The sequence below is a fragment of the Podarcis melisellensis genome (genome assembly GCF_964234715.1).
Source record: "Podarcis melisellensis genome assembly, chromosome: 16".
Taxonomy (NCBI): domain Eukaryota; kingdom Metazoa; phylum Chordata; class Lepidosauria; order Squamata; family Lacertidae; genus Podarcis; species Podarcis melisellensis.
Genome location: NC_138533.1, coordinates 40,490,435 through 40,503,379, shown reverse-complemented (window position 1 = coordinate 40,503,379; position 12,945 = coordinate 40,490,435). Strand labels below are relative to the sequence as shown.

Below are 12,945 nucleotides of genomic sequence, written 5' to 3'. Positions count from 1 at the left end.
ACGTGTTCTGACCATAATGCTGTGAAGATGGAAATGAAATTGACGCCAATTGGTTCCTTTAGATGGAGGATGAACGATACTTTGTTCAGGAATGAAGAAGTGACCAAGAAGGCCCAAAAAACTCTAAGAGACTATTTTGAGATAAATATGAATACTACAGTGGGAAAAAGAGTAATTTGGGACGCAAGTAAAGCGGTTATGAGGGAATTCTTAATACAACAGAATGCATTTAAGAAGAGAACTCAAAATGAAAAAAAGGATAAAATCCTGGAGAAAATAAAGGAAGGAGAGAAGAAACTGAGAGCAAAACCAAAGTCACAGGAGATCCTGAAAGAGATAAAGTTATATCAAGTACAATATACGAAGCTGATGAATGAGGAAATAGAATGGAATATTAAACAGATGAGGCAAAAGACATTTGAATTGGCAAATAAGTGTGGAAAATTGTTGGCCTGGCAAATGAAAAAAAGACAAAAACTTAATACTATTATGAATTTGGAAGTGGAAGGAAAGAATATACAGAACCCAGTGGAGATTAGGAAGTGCTTTCAGAGGTATTTTAAACAACTCTATACACAGGAGAAGCAGAAAGAAATGGACATTGATCGATTTTTGAAAATAAATGGACTACATAAAATCTCTCAGGAAAACCAGCTAATGTTGAATTACAAAATAACGGATCAGGAAGTGGAAGGGGCCATCCAGAACATGCAATTAGGTAAATCTCCAGGACCAGATGGTTTGACTTCAAGATATTACAGATCTTTGAAAGAATGGTTAATACAACCATTGAAGGAAGTAGGTGGGTTCAGGTGGGACAGGAGAAGTACTGAGGGGGCTGGGCCCCCAGAGGAAAAGAATTTGGGTACCCAAGTCCCATAGAGTAACTTGGCACATATAGTTGAGAGTTTTAGTTCCTCTTTCCCCTCTTTCCTGCTTGCTTCTGCTGTAGCAAATAGAGGTCCCGCCTGAGCCTTACAGCTGTGCCTGTCTTCCCCGAGGTGAGGAAAGGGCCTTCTTGGCAACACTAGTAACACCTTGTGATCCTGCACATGTTCTGCACTTGCTCAAAAACTCTCTCCTTATATTAGGACAAAGGGGGCCCATTTATTTCAGCATCCTGGTCCCACAGTGGCCAACCCGGGGCTTCTGGGGAGCCTACAAGCTTGGCATGAATGCAACAGTGGTCCCCACACTTGCCATTCCTAGCGATGGACACCCAGGAGCATTCGCTGCCTCCAGCTGCAGAGGTATGGAGGCAGATCTGAGGGACAAGTTACCTGTAAGTATATTAAAGATATGAGCATATGTGGAATTGTAATTAACTTTCTTTTCTTTTGTTCAATTAAACTGTTCTTTAAAAATAAAATAAAATGATTTTTTGAACACCAGGTGTCCCCCATCTTGTATATGTGCAACTAGTTATTCCTGCTCAAGTTTGTCTCCAATGAAATTCATTTTTTTTAGTTTTGGCTTCATTCTCCAGTCTGTTAGTCATCTTGAAGTCTAATTCTGTCTTCTGGGGCATTAGCTATGCCTCCCAGTTTGCTGTCATCTACAAATTTGATGAGCATCTCCTCAATTCCTTTGTCCTAGTAGGTTATAAAGACATTGAACAACAAGAAGCCAGGACAGAACCCTGGGGCACCCCACTTGACACTTTTTTCCAGGATGATGGGGACCTATTAGTGAGCTCTTTTCGGGTTCGGTCAGTCAACCAGCTACAAATCCCCCTCAGTTTACTCATCCAGTGCACGTTTTACCAGCTTCCTCACAAGATCATGGGAGACTTTGTCAAAAGCCTTACTGAAACCAAGACACATTACGTCCACACAATTCCCCAATCCACCAAGCTCATAACCCCAGCCAGATGGGCGGGGTATAAATAATAAATAACTACTACTACTACTTTAAAAATGATTCATCTGGCATAATTTGCTTTTGAGAAACCCATGCTGGGTCTTAGTAGTCACAGCATCCTTTTCCAATTGCTCACAGTCTGACTGTTGAATTATCTGTTGTAGGACCTATCCTGGTATCAATGTCAAACTCACCAGTTGGTAGTTACCTGGGTCTTCTTTCTCCCCCCCCCTTTTTTTTATATGAATATTTATTGGAATTTCTAATAAAAGAAATACAGAAATAAAGACAGCATTACTTTGTTTTTACAAGGTTTCATAACATCTTTAGACTTCCTCACATCTCCCGCTCCCACTTACATCATTAATGAATTTTTATCAAGCAAATTATCATCTTATTTTAATTTTATAACCACCTCTTTAAATACAATATAATAATTCTCCTACAAATTTAGTTTCTCTTAATCTCTCTTATCATCAAATTCTAATCCAATTTAGTGATGGCCAATTATTTATAACCAAGCATCCTTCGTAATATTCCACTAAATCACAATACTTCTGTAGATAAATCTTGAATTTCTTCCATTCCCCCCCCCTTTTTGAAGATGGGGACAACATTTGCCTGCCTCCAGTCTGCAGAGACCTCACCTGTTCTCCAAGAATTCTCAGAGCTGAGAGGCTCTGAGATTACATCCTCAAACTCTTTAGCATCCTTGGTGCAGCTCATCAGGCCCTGGAAATCTGAATTCATTTAAAGTAGCCAAGTATTCCCTTACCACCTATTTTCCTATCTTGGGCTTCAGCTCCTTCCTGGCATCATTAATTCTGTTATCAGCAGTTTGGGCACTGCTTTCCTTTGGGGTGAAGACAGACAAAGTAGGTGCTGGGTTCTTCAACAACTCTGAGGTGGATGCCTTTCTATTTTGTCTTCAGGGCCCAGAACTTCGTTTCTCGTCCTCATGTGGCTCAGTTCCTCGGACTCCCTTCTGGCAAAAGTTAGTTCAGGCACAGGGATCTGTCCTAGAGCTTTCATTGTGCAGACAGGTGCAAAGGCAGCCTTCCCCTTCTCTGCAGTCTCCTCACTCTTCTTTAGTACACCTTTGTGTCCAAGGTCATCCCAAAGCCCAGCTGCCTCCCTAGACCGTCTCCTGAAACTAATATATTCCCATTGGTGATCTTAAATGTTTTTTAGCAAAGTGTTCCTCAAGTTGTTGGGTTTTTTTAAGCATCCCACACTTTCTTGCTTTCACTTCTTTTGCCAAGGTTTGTGTGCCTTTTTGTTCTCTTCACTTGGACGTGACTTTTATTTTTGAGTGAAGCCTTCTTGCTTCTAAGGGTGCTTTTGACTCCAACTGTTAACCATACCAGTGTCCTCTTGGACTCTGTAATACCTTTCCTGATCTGTGGTATATTTTCTCACTGAGCTTCTAATCCTGTGTTTTTAAACAATTCTCAAGCACCTTGAAGAGATCTGACCCTCTTGACTTTGCCTTTCAACTTCCTTTTTTAAGCAATACTCTCATATTGGCTAAGTTTCCTTCTTTCAAGTTAACTGGTCAACTCTGTTGATTTTCCTGGCAATTGTCCATTTACATATAGATTAAATCTGGTAACACGATGGTCACCACTCCCAGTTGGTTCAACCGCATGTCTCACAGCAGGTCCTGGGCACAAAGTGCTGTGCCAGTGGCTCCTAGTCTGCTCCATGGCCCCCTGTTCTAGGCCACTTCTAGGTCATTTAGGGTATCTAGAACTGTTACTTCTTTGTCAAGACTGCAACACATGCATAGCCAGTCTGTTTACAGATAGGTAGCCGTGTTGGTCTGCCATAGTCAAAACAAAAAAAATTCCTTCCAGTAGCACCTTAAAGACCAACTAAGTTAGTTCTTGGTATGAGCTTTTGTGTGCATGCACAAGGAAGCTCATACCAATAACTAACTTGGTTGGTCTTTAAGGTGCTACTGGAAGGAATTTTTTTTGTTATAGCCAGTCTATGTGAGGGTAACCGATGTCAGCCATTACTGTCATTTGTTCCCCTCAATTCTTCTCAACTCCTTCTCACAATCAGCTCTGGGTTTCCTGGCCCCATTTAAAGCCAAGGCCTGAAAACTGCTGGAAGCATTAGATGTAAGCCAGGAACCATCTGTGTGGGGTAAAACAACTCCTGTGTTTGATTGAAAGCACCATTTGTATAACTGATTTCTGTGTCCATTTCATTTCTCATTGCCTCAGAAAATGAAGCTAGTAATTAAGATACAATTTTGATCATGCTTAATAAACTTTGGTGTCTTTTATTACATTTCACATGTGTGAGAGACTATTAAAGACACCCCTAGGTAATTCAGACAGCTAATTTTGTTACTAAAAAAAATCTGTTTTACATTCTTTGCAATAAAATGTAATTGCATTTTCTTCTGCCTGTGCCTAGAATATGTCTCCTACACAGACATCAGCAGAGGAAGCTGCTTTCTGGATAAAGTTACTTCCAGTCCACCAGCCCAGCATTTTACAGGAATTGCTACTTTAAAATACAGGTTCAGAAATATCACATGTTCCCACAGAGACAGTGAGAGCAAGTCAAGGGCTTCCGAATGAGAAAGGAACCAGGGAATGACTCCAGCAACAACAACCTTGTGGCAGGGCAAGACACAGACCTTTGAAAACCACCAGGCAACTGGGGGCAGGTGTTTGAATGTGAGGGAATTTCCCTAGGAGCTTGGGGGCTGGAAGGTGTCGGATCTTGTCCCCAACAGGAGCTGGGGCTGTCAAGGGAGCAGCTAGCCCAAGGATGGAGAGCCTTCCATCCACCAGGCTGTTTTTGCCAAACCATGGCCACCTGCCCCACATCTGATACCACGTGTGGGATAGGCATGGGTGTAGCTCCAAGGTAACCATTCAGAGCTTGAAGTGAACTCTCCACAGTTCCTTTGCAAGTGGGATTCATTGATGGAACACTCAGGATGAAACGGTGAAATCTGCTATGATTAAATGGGCTCAAGACGTTGGACATAACATTATGATGGCTGACTGGGAACAGTTATGGACCACAGGTATGAAGTTCACGGCATGTAATGCCTTAAGAGAGAATATAATGAAAATGATATACAGGTGGTACATGACACCAGTCAAGCTCGCAAAAATCTACCATTTGCCCGATAATAAATGTTGGAAATGTAAAGAGACTGAAGGTACATTCTTTCACCTTTGGTGGACATGCCCAAGGATTAAGGACTTTCTGGGAGATGATCTATAATGAAATGAAAAAGTTAGATAGGTAGCCGTGTTGGTCTGCCATAGTCAAAACAAAAAAAATTCCTTCCAGTAGCACCTTAAAGCACATGTATCTGAAGAAGTGTGCATGCACACGAAAGCTCATACCAAGAACTAACTTAGTTGGTCTTTAAGGTGCTACTGGAAGGAATTTTTTTTGTTTTGAAATGAAAAAGGTATTTAAATATACCTTTCTGAAGAAACCAGAGGCCTTTCTCCTGGGCATGGTCGGCCAATTGATGCCAAAGAAGGATAGAACTTTCTTTATGTATGCAACAACAGCAGCAAGAATACTTATTGCAAAGTACTGGAAGACACAAGATCTACCCACCTTGCAAGAATGGCATATGAAGGTGATGGACTATATGGAACTGGTGGAAATGACTGGCAGAATCCGAGACCAGGGAGAAGAGTCGGTGGAAGAAGATTTAAAGTTTATTTACAGAAACATTGTAAAATTAAGGATGGTTAGAAGGATGTTGGAATGAAGTTATGTGGTTTTAGCAGAAATGTTATAAAGGATTAAGAAAAAATAGACTGTTAATTGGTGAAAGGAGGGAAAGTAAAGTTACATTATATTAAGATAAATTATAGGACAAAAACTGGGAAAGATGGAAAGGATTTGCTGAAATAGCTAACCGAACTAGAATACAAAAAGGGAGGTGTGAGGTCAAGGAAACAAGCAAATGAAAGATAAGTTATGGGAAGGTTCGTTGTGTTTTTTAATTGTTTCTATTTTTCTGTTTTTTCTTTTTTTCTCTTTTTCCTTATTGTGATATGTTGTCTTGTTTTTGTGTAATTTTGTGTTTTCTCTTTTTTCTTTCTGTAACCTTTAAAACTTTAATAAATATTATTTTTTTTAAAAGCAAGTGGGATTCATTGAGCGCTTGTGAAGGCGGACTACCCATCCATTGCTTCTGTTCATTTGAGGTGCAATTTGGTGAGCAAGCATCAACATTTCATCATAACAACACCCCACCCCCTCCTGGCCCTCCAAGTGCCTTTGCGTGTGCCAGGGGCCAGAGTGGCTGCCCTTGCGAGAACAACAGGCAGCTTCCAGTTCCCCCTTGCTCAGCCTGGGGCTGCAACACAATTTCCCAGCAGAAAGCACCCCTGGAAGGAGGAGCTGGGAGAAGGTCTGAGTGGGAGTGGAAGCAAGCGGCTGGGCTCCTCCCAAGAGGGGCCCCGACATCTGCCTGGCATCCTGTTCAATGGCAGAGACATGAAGCCCTCTTGCATCTTGGAGAAGGAAGCCCATGCTGGGTCAGAGGGAGAGGATGAAGGAAGGGGTGGGCCCCACAAAGTCGAGGTGCAGGACAGCCGTGGCTGCCACTCCTCACTTCCAGCTCAGCAGCCAAAGCTCCCCCCCCCCCTTTGTGCGCTGCTGGGGAAGCCAAGAGCCAGTTATGTCAGACAAGGAACACAGGAGCTGAGAGATCTCATGCTTTAATAGACACAAAGGAAATCACAAAGGAGGCGGCCAAATGCCTTAGGAATTGCAATAAAAATATGAAATTCTTTTTACATGGTAAACTTCGTAATATAAAAAGTTTAATGCTGTCTGGAAACGGGAGTTTTAATTTACAAAAAAGTCCATATAGGCCAAACATGGCAAATGCTGCATAAAGATCAGAGAGTGCAGAGGACCAGCCAGCTTTGGACAGGCAGGGAGGCAGCATGTGTCTTTGTGTGTGTGTGTGCCAGGATCCTCCCCTCAAGGGAAGAACACATGACCAAGGGGCAGAGCAGATGGACCACAAGACCCCCAATGGACACAAGCAGGTGGGGGAGGGGCCTCTGGAAACCACCCTCCCCCAGACCTTTCAGTTCTCCAGCATGACCCTAGATTGGGCGAGGGCCTTGGCGCAGGAGGGGAGCGGGCAGCATGCTCTGGCCAGCTCTGGGCCCCACAGAGACCAAAGCCCAGGTGGCTCGGGGACCTCTGCAGCCTTGAGTCAAATGGAAGGGCCCTCTCTTGGCGAGGGGTGTGTGTGTGTGTGTGTGTGCGTGTGTGTGTGTGAGAGGGGAGGGGACTTGTACGTGGCATCACACTGAACGCTTATTGCTCACTGTGAGAAGCAGTGTTGTCACTCAGACATGCACAAACACGACAAGGAGGACGACGAACGAGGAGGGGCTCCACAGGGGAGAGATTCCTGGGGTGCAGAGATATGATCCTTCCTGAATTTCCCCTTATAAGCGACAAACCTGGTCGATTCCTCCTCACGGGGAGCAGAGGAGTGAGGTGAGAGCCAGGGTGGGGGCAGAGGGGTGAGGCTTTGCTGAACGTGGAACTTGAGGCCAAAGGGGCCCTGCAGGGAGCCCCCTCTTCCCCCCTCAAGGGAAGAACTGGCATTCTGAGAAGGCTGGAGGCTGCAGCACCTGGCACCACCAGGAAGCGGGTGGAGGAGGGCGGCAGCCCATGAAAGCACCATTGCTTAGACTTCTGCCTAAGAAGCAAGCAAGGAGGGAAGCACAGAAGCTCTGCAGGCTGCAGGGGGGGCGGGGCTACAGGCCCTCCCAAGATTTTGCAGAAAACCTCCTGCAGCTGCCTGCAGAGTGGCTTTGCATAGAGTAGACGAAGACCAAGAGGTGCTCCCGAGAGCTCGCACCCACGAGGGAAGAGGCTGGGCCTTGGGGGGCAGGCCCACCACACCCACCAGCCAATGGGCAGGACCCCCCCAAGGGTTGGGATCCCACTGATGGGCAAGCGGCCTGCTGGGACCTGCCCTGTCTTCCCACTCTCTGGCTTCCGCCTGCGTCTCCTGGCCTGGACGAAGGCTCCGCCCTCCCCTCGCAGCTGCATAGCTTGGAAATGTGAAGAAAGAAAACCAAAGAAAGGAGAGGAACCCCAACACTTGCTCCCCATGTGGCAGCAAGCTGGGCAACTCCTGGCAACCCCCACACTCCTGCCTTCAGAAACCCAAAGCCCCTGGCACAGTAATAGGGATGTGGGGGAGGAAGGTGGGGAGAGGAGCAGGGGGACCTCTCCTTTGTGCTTGGGACGCGGAGCCTGGTGTCTGACCCAAATCAGGTGAGCAAGGGAAAGCCCCCAGGAGGAGGCAAGGTGGCAAAGGGAGGCAGGAGGCCTGGTGCCAGATGGGGGGCCCTGGACCTCCAGGCCAGCAGCTACTGCCCCAGAGCAGAGTCGCGTCAGCGTTTGCAAAGGACAGAGCCTGCTGTGGTTTGACTCTGCGCCAGCGCCAGCACCCAAGGGATCCTCCTGCCTGTCCCAGCCAGACAAGGTCTCTAGGCGGGGTCTAGTCATTCCAGAGAAGACCCCTGGAGGGCAGGCGACCACAAGACCACACTTGCATCTCCCAGAAAAGGGCAGTGCCAACCCACTTCTAGCAACCCACCTCCCCAGAAGCATCAAATAGAGGCTTGTGCCTCTTCGCCACAGAGAGTTGTTTGTGAATCTTGCCTGCTAGAACACCCTCCTCCCACTCCAGTCCTTGGTGACTCTGGAAGCTGGTATCCGGCACCCGGGGGGGGGGGCTGAGAGGAGGCAAGCTGCCAGCTGGCACCAATCCACAGCTCTGGCCTCTGCCCAGGCAGCTCACTGAGTGCCTGGATCCGCCTCTGCCCACCCCTCCCAGCTCGTTGCCCGAGGTTCTGCCCCATCCAAGGCCCTGGGCTCCTGACCAGCACAGCAGGTGGCCGGGGGCTTCAGCACTTAGAGGAGGGGAAGAACCGTCCTGGCGACAAGAACTTGTAGCCATTCCCAGAGGGCAGCCGGGTGCTGGTGGGGGCTGGGGCCTGTGCCGGGGGGGCCAGGGGGCTGGTGTGTCCATTGGGGGCACCCCTCTGAGGGGAAGAAAGTGGCCGAGGGGCAGATAAGTCCTTCAGCTCCAGTTTGTCGGCCCCTTCCTCCTTGCCGTGCCGCGGAGACAAGTTCAGCAAGCTGAGGACGTCCCTCCTCCCCGAGGAGCTCCGGAAGATCTTGAGGGGCCCCGTGGGGTGCTGAGGGGCGTTTTGCCAGAACATCTTTAGGTTGTGGATGGCCTGCACCTTCTCATCGATGGCGGCCATCTTGAGCTTGTCGAGGGAGGGGGCGTCGGCGGGGCTGGAGCGGGCAGAGCTGGCGGAAGAGTAGGAGAGAGCGGGCGAGGGGGTGCTGCCGGCCGGGGAGTGGTGCCCTGAGCTTGGGGAGGCGTTCCTGGGCGATTTGGAAATGTGGGTGCTGTAGGGGGAGCTGGGGTATTTGAGCCGGAAGGGTGAGGACGACAGAGGCTGCTGCTCCCCGGGCAGGAACCCCCCCTGAGGCTCGGAGGTGGGGGACGGCTGGCTGCTGTGGGGGCCAGCCCCTTCCTCTCGGTGGGAGGCCTCGGAGGTGGTGGGGCTGCTGTAGCCAGAGCTGACTTTCTGCAGGGAGGAGCTCCTGGCAGGGGGCTTTGGCCGGAGGGGGGCAGGGGAGGCCTGGCCCTTGTGGCTGGAGCACCGAGGCCTGCTGAAGGCGCTGGTCTCTGAGGAGCGGAAGGAGGAGGCGCGCCCCGTGGGCAGCAGGGGGGCTCTGGGGAGGGGGTCCAGGCTGCTGCTGCTCTGTGCCAGCTGGCTGCTGCGTTGCAGCTGCTCCACGGCCAGCAGGTGGCTCTGCGTCTCCTCCAGGATCTTCTGGGCCAACTCGCGGGGGTCCAGTGGGGGCGCGCTCTCCTCCTGGGACTTGACGGTGCTGTCTGTCTCAGTGCTGGACTGGTCCGACTCGCCAGTGTCCGAGCTGGCCAGTTTCCCAACCTTTTGGAAAGGGGAGTTTGGGCTGGGAATAAGAGCCATTTTCACAGGGGAGTTGGGAGAGCTGACACTCCCCTTGGAACTGACCGAGACCACAACGCCTCTGCCTCTATGAGTCCGGGAGGGATTGTGGTCAGGGGAAAAGCGCCCCCGCCTGCTGTCCTGGTAGGTCGCCAGAGGCTCGTTGCTGATGATGGAGAAGCCTTCATACTCCTCGTCGTCTTCCTCCTCCTTGCTGGGGACAGCACTGCCTGGAGGCGAGAGCTGCCCGTGGGGCGGGGCAGCCCTTTGGGGATAGGCATTCTTGGGCCTCTCGGGGTCCAGGCGCCCCCTGGAGCCGCCCCCTTCCGCCACGCCACACTCGGGCTTGGAAGCAAAGCTGATGGAAGACGTGATGGAGTTGAGGCTGTAGACGGAGATGGCGTCGGAGCCCAGGCTGTCGGGGCATGGCGGGGAGAAGGGCGGGTTCTGGTAGCCCAGCGGCCCAGGGTTGGAGATGGACTGAGCAGAGGCCAGCGACTCGAGGGAGGAGGAGCTGTCCAGGCTGAGTCGTTTGGGGAGCTCCGTGGAGTCTAGAGAAAGCAGAGAGGGGCATGAAAGCCAAGGAGGCAGCAGGGGGGCTCTCCAGGGCTCAGAGAGGAACAGCCTCAAGCGCTCTTACTGGGGTTGACCCCTTGGAGCCAAGCTGTGAGTCCCCACTGCTCAGCACTCAGGAGCCCCCCGAGGGCCACATGCTGCTGGCTAGCACCCCAGCCCAGTATCTCCAGCTGCTGCCGCTTGTCCTACCGGCCACCCAGGCATGGTTGCCATTTGCCAAAAAGACCAGGCGAAGTTCCAGAGCAACAGCTGAGCAAAGGAGCGGTGGCACCCAGCCCTCCTTTCCCAGCCCCTTGGTGCCCCCGCCCAATCTCTTGGGCAGCTGCTAGAGGACATTCCCCGTGCAGGAAGCTTGTGTTCCCCTGCCCACCATCCCAGCCACAAGACGCCCCTTTCCCAGGCAGAAGCCTCACCAAAAAGCGAGAGAAGCGTCTGCAGAGCAAAGTGCATCGTCCGGCGGCTGGCCTGCTTGCCTGTCTTCAGGATCACCTCCTCCTGGCCAACTTCGCACAGGTCGAAGCCTGCAAGCAAGACGTGGCTTAAGGCCGGGAGCCCACAGGGAGGGGCCCAGTGGGCAGCCCCTGGAGCAGGACCTGTCCTGCCCTCTCTCCCGGCTGGCACCCCAAAGACACACCCCCTGCCTTACCTAGAGCTGCCAGGAACTCGTGGCAGCCTGGCAGTCGCCAAAGCTGGACGCTGATGGAGACCTGGATGGGGGCCAAGGAGAAATCTTGCTCCTTCTCTCCCACCTGGAGCTGCACCAGGACTTGATGGAGCTGGAGTGCAGGAGGAGGAGGAAGGAGAAGCAGTTAGAGGCAGGCCAGCCCAGCTCGACTCTCCTCCCCCTCCCCTGCCCCCTTCCTCTCTGGAGGCCAGCCAAGGGAGGAGCAGGAGGAAGGAAAGAGCAAGGAATGCGCTGCTCCAGGGGACAGGGAGGAAAGCAAGGCTGCGGCTGCTGCTGCTGAAAAGGACACAAAGGAGGGAAGCAGAAGGCTGCCCCCCCACCCCAGAACTCAGGTGCAGGATGGGAGACGGGGGTTGAAGGGAGGGTTCTGATACTCACCATGCCTACCATATTTTTAACAGCCTTTGGGAAGCAGAAAGGAGGAGAGAGAGAGAGAGAGAGAGAGAGAGAGAGAGAGAGAGAGAGAGAGAGAGGGAGGTGTTTAGAGCCAGGAGAGGGCGTGCTCAGGCAGCAGCCTGATGGTCTCCCTTTGCAGCACGCTGGGCGTCAGGCAGCGCTCCTTGTCTGGCCCCAGTGATCACTGCCAGAGGGGCCTGGGGGGGCGGGGTGACACGCCACTCACCCTGCTGATGAGCTGCTCTCCCGTCTCAGAGGCGGTGATGAGCTTGCAGAGGGCCTGAAGGGCAGCATTGGGCAAACCTGCCATGGAGAGAGGCAGAGAGGTCCCATCACTCTGGGGAAAAGTCCCGCCCTCACCCCCACCCCAGGCCCTGGGTGCCCCAGAGGGGCCCAGAGGCTGCCCTGCCCAGCCTCTGCCCGAGCCTCACCCAGCAGGGATTGGAGCGTGGTGCTGCACTGCTGGAGACGGTCCCCGGGGTCTGCGGTGGGAAAGAAGACAGCTGCGGGGAGCCCGCTGGCTGGGGGGTCCAGCCGGAAGCCCACTGCGGTCAGGAGAGCCTGCCAGCCTGGGATCCCGCCCACTTTGTTCTCCACACTCTGCTGGGAGGTGTACATGGAGTTGTGCTGCCCGCTGTGGATCCGTTGCAGGGACTTCTCAACCTATGCACAAAGCAGAGTGTGTGAGCTCCCTCCCGCCTCCCGCCCTGCCCCACCCCAAGCTAGAGGAAGGCTCCTGAGGGGCTCCACATGCCCCGCATCTGGCGAGAGCCCCAGAGAAGCTCAAGGCTTGAAGTGAGCACAGCCAGCCCCTTCCTTGCCGCTTCTCTCGCCACCCACATGCTCAGCTCCTCTGAGGCAGCGGCTGCACCCTCACCAGGTGGAGTAGGACCCGCAGGGCATCGCGCGCCCGCTCTGGGTGCTGCAGGATGTCAGTCAGGGCTTGGCCAACCAGAGAGGAAGGGCTGTTCAGTTTCACGTCGCTCCCAATCAGCATGAAGCCTGCAGCGGGGACAAGTCTCACTCTCAGGGCCTGCCCAAGGCATTTTGGCACCCAAGGCAAACCACAAAATGCTGCCCCCTCCTGCCAGGGAACAAAGGGGGAGTGAAGGTGATCTGCTTTGGGAACAAGGTGGGGCTGCAAAATCACTTGAAGTGGGAATCAGAGGGCATTGTAGGGGCAAAAGCGGCCCACTTTCAATCACGCCGGGCCGGTGCTGAGACTTAGAGACCCCCAAAGGCAGCCCCTGCCACCTCTTCCCAAGGGGTGCACAGATACCAGCAGTCCCTCCTACTCGCCAAAAGGCCACTTATCGAGGCGGCATGGGTGGCACATCCAACCTCCAAGGAATGTGCCATCGTTGCCATTCCTTGGAGGTGAGATCTGCTGTACCTGTGGATCCTGCC

At 51.8% G+C, this 12,945-nt stretch overlaps 1 protein-coding gene across 3 annotated transcripts in view; it reads right to left on the bottom strand.

Moving 5' to 3' along the window:
- Positions 1 to 6,559: 6,559 nt before the first annotated feature.
- TTC28 (tetratricopeptide repeat domain 28) overlaps positions 6,560 to 12,945 on the bottom strand; it is a 132,294-nt gene continuing 125,908 nt past the window's right edge. For 2 of the 3 annotated variants that reach the window (XM_081892871.1, XM_081892873.1), the window contains 7 exons: positions 12,416 to 12,540; positions 11,970 to 12,201; positions 11,765 to 11,841; positions 11,521 to 11,544; positions 11,104 to 11,233; positions 10,871 to 10,978; positions 6,560 to 10,432 (listed from right to left, as the gene is read on the bottom strand). In XM_081892871.1, the coding sequence (XP_081748997.1) occupies positions 8,799 to 10,432; positions 10,871 to 10,978; positions 11,104 to 11,233; positions 11,521 to 11,544; positions 11,765 to 11,841; positions 11,970 to 12,201; positions 12,416 to 12,540 (2,330 nt within the window). In that variant the 3' untranslated portion in view covers positions 6,560 to 8,798. The remainder of the gene's footprint in view (positions 10,433 to 10,870; positions 10,979 to 11,103; positions 11,234 to 11,520; positions 11,545 to 11,764; positions 11,842 to 11,969; positions 12,202 to 12,415; positions 12,541 to 12,945) is intronic. The other variant, XM_081892872.1, reaches the window with a different exon arrangement.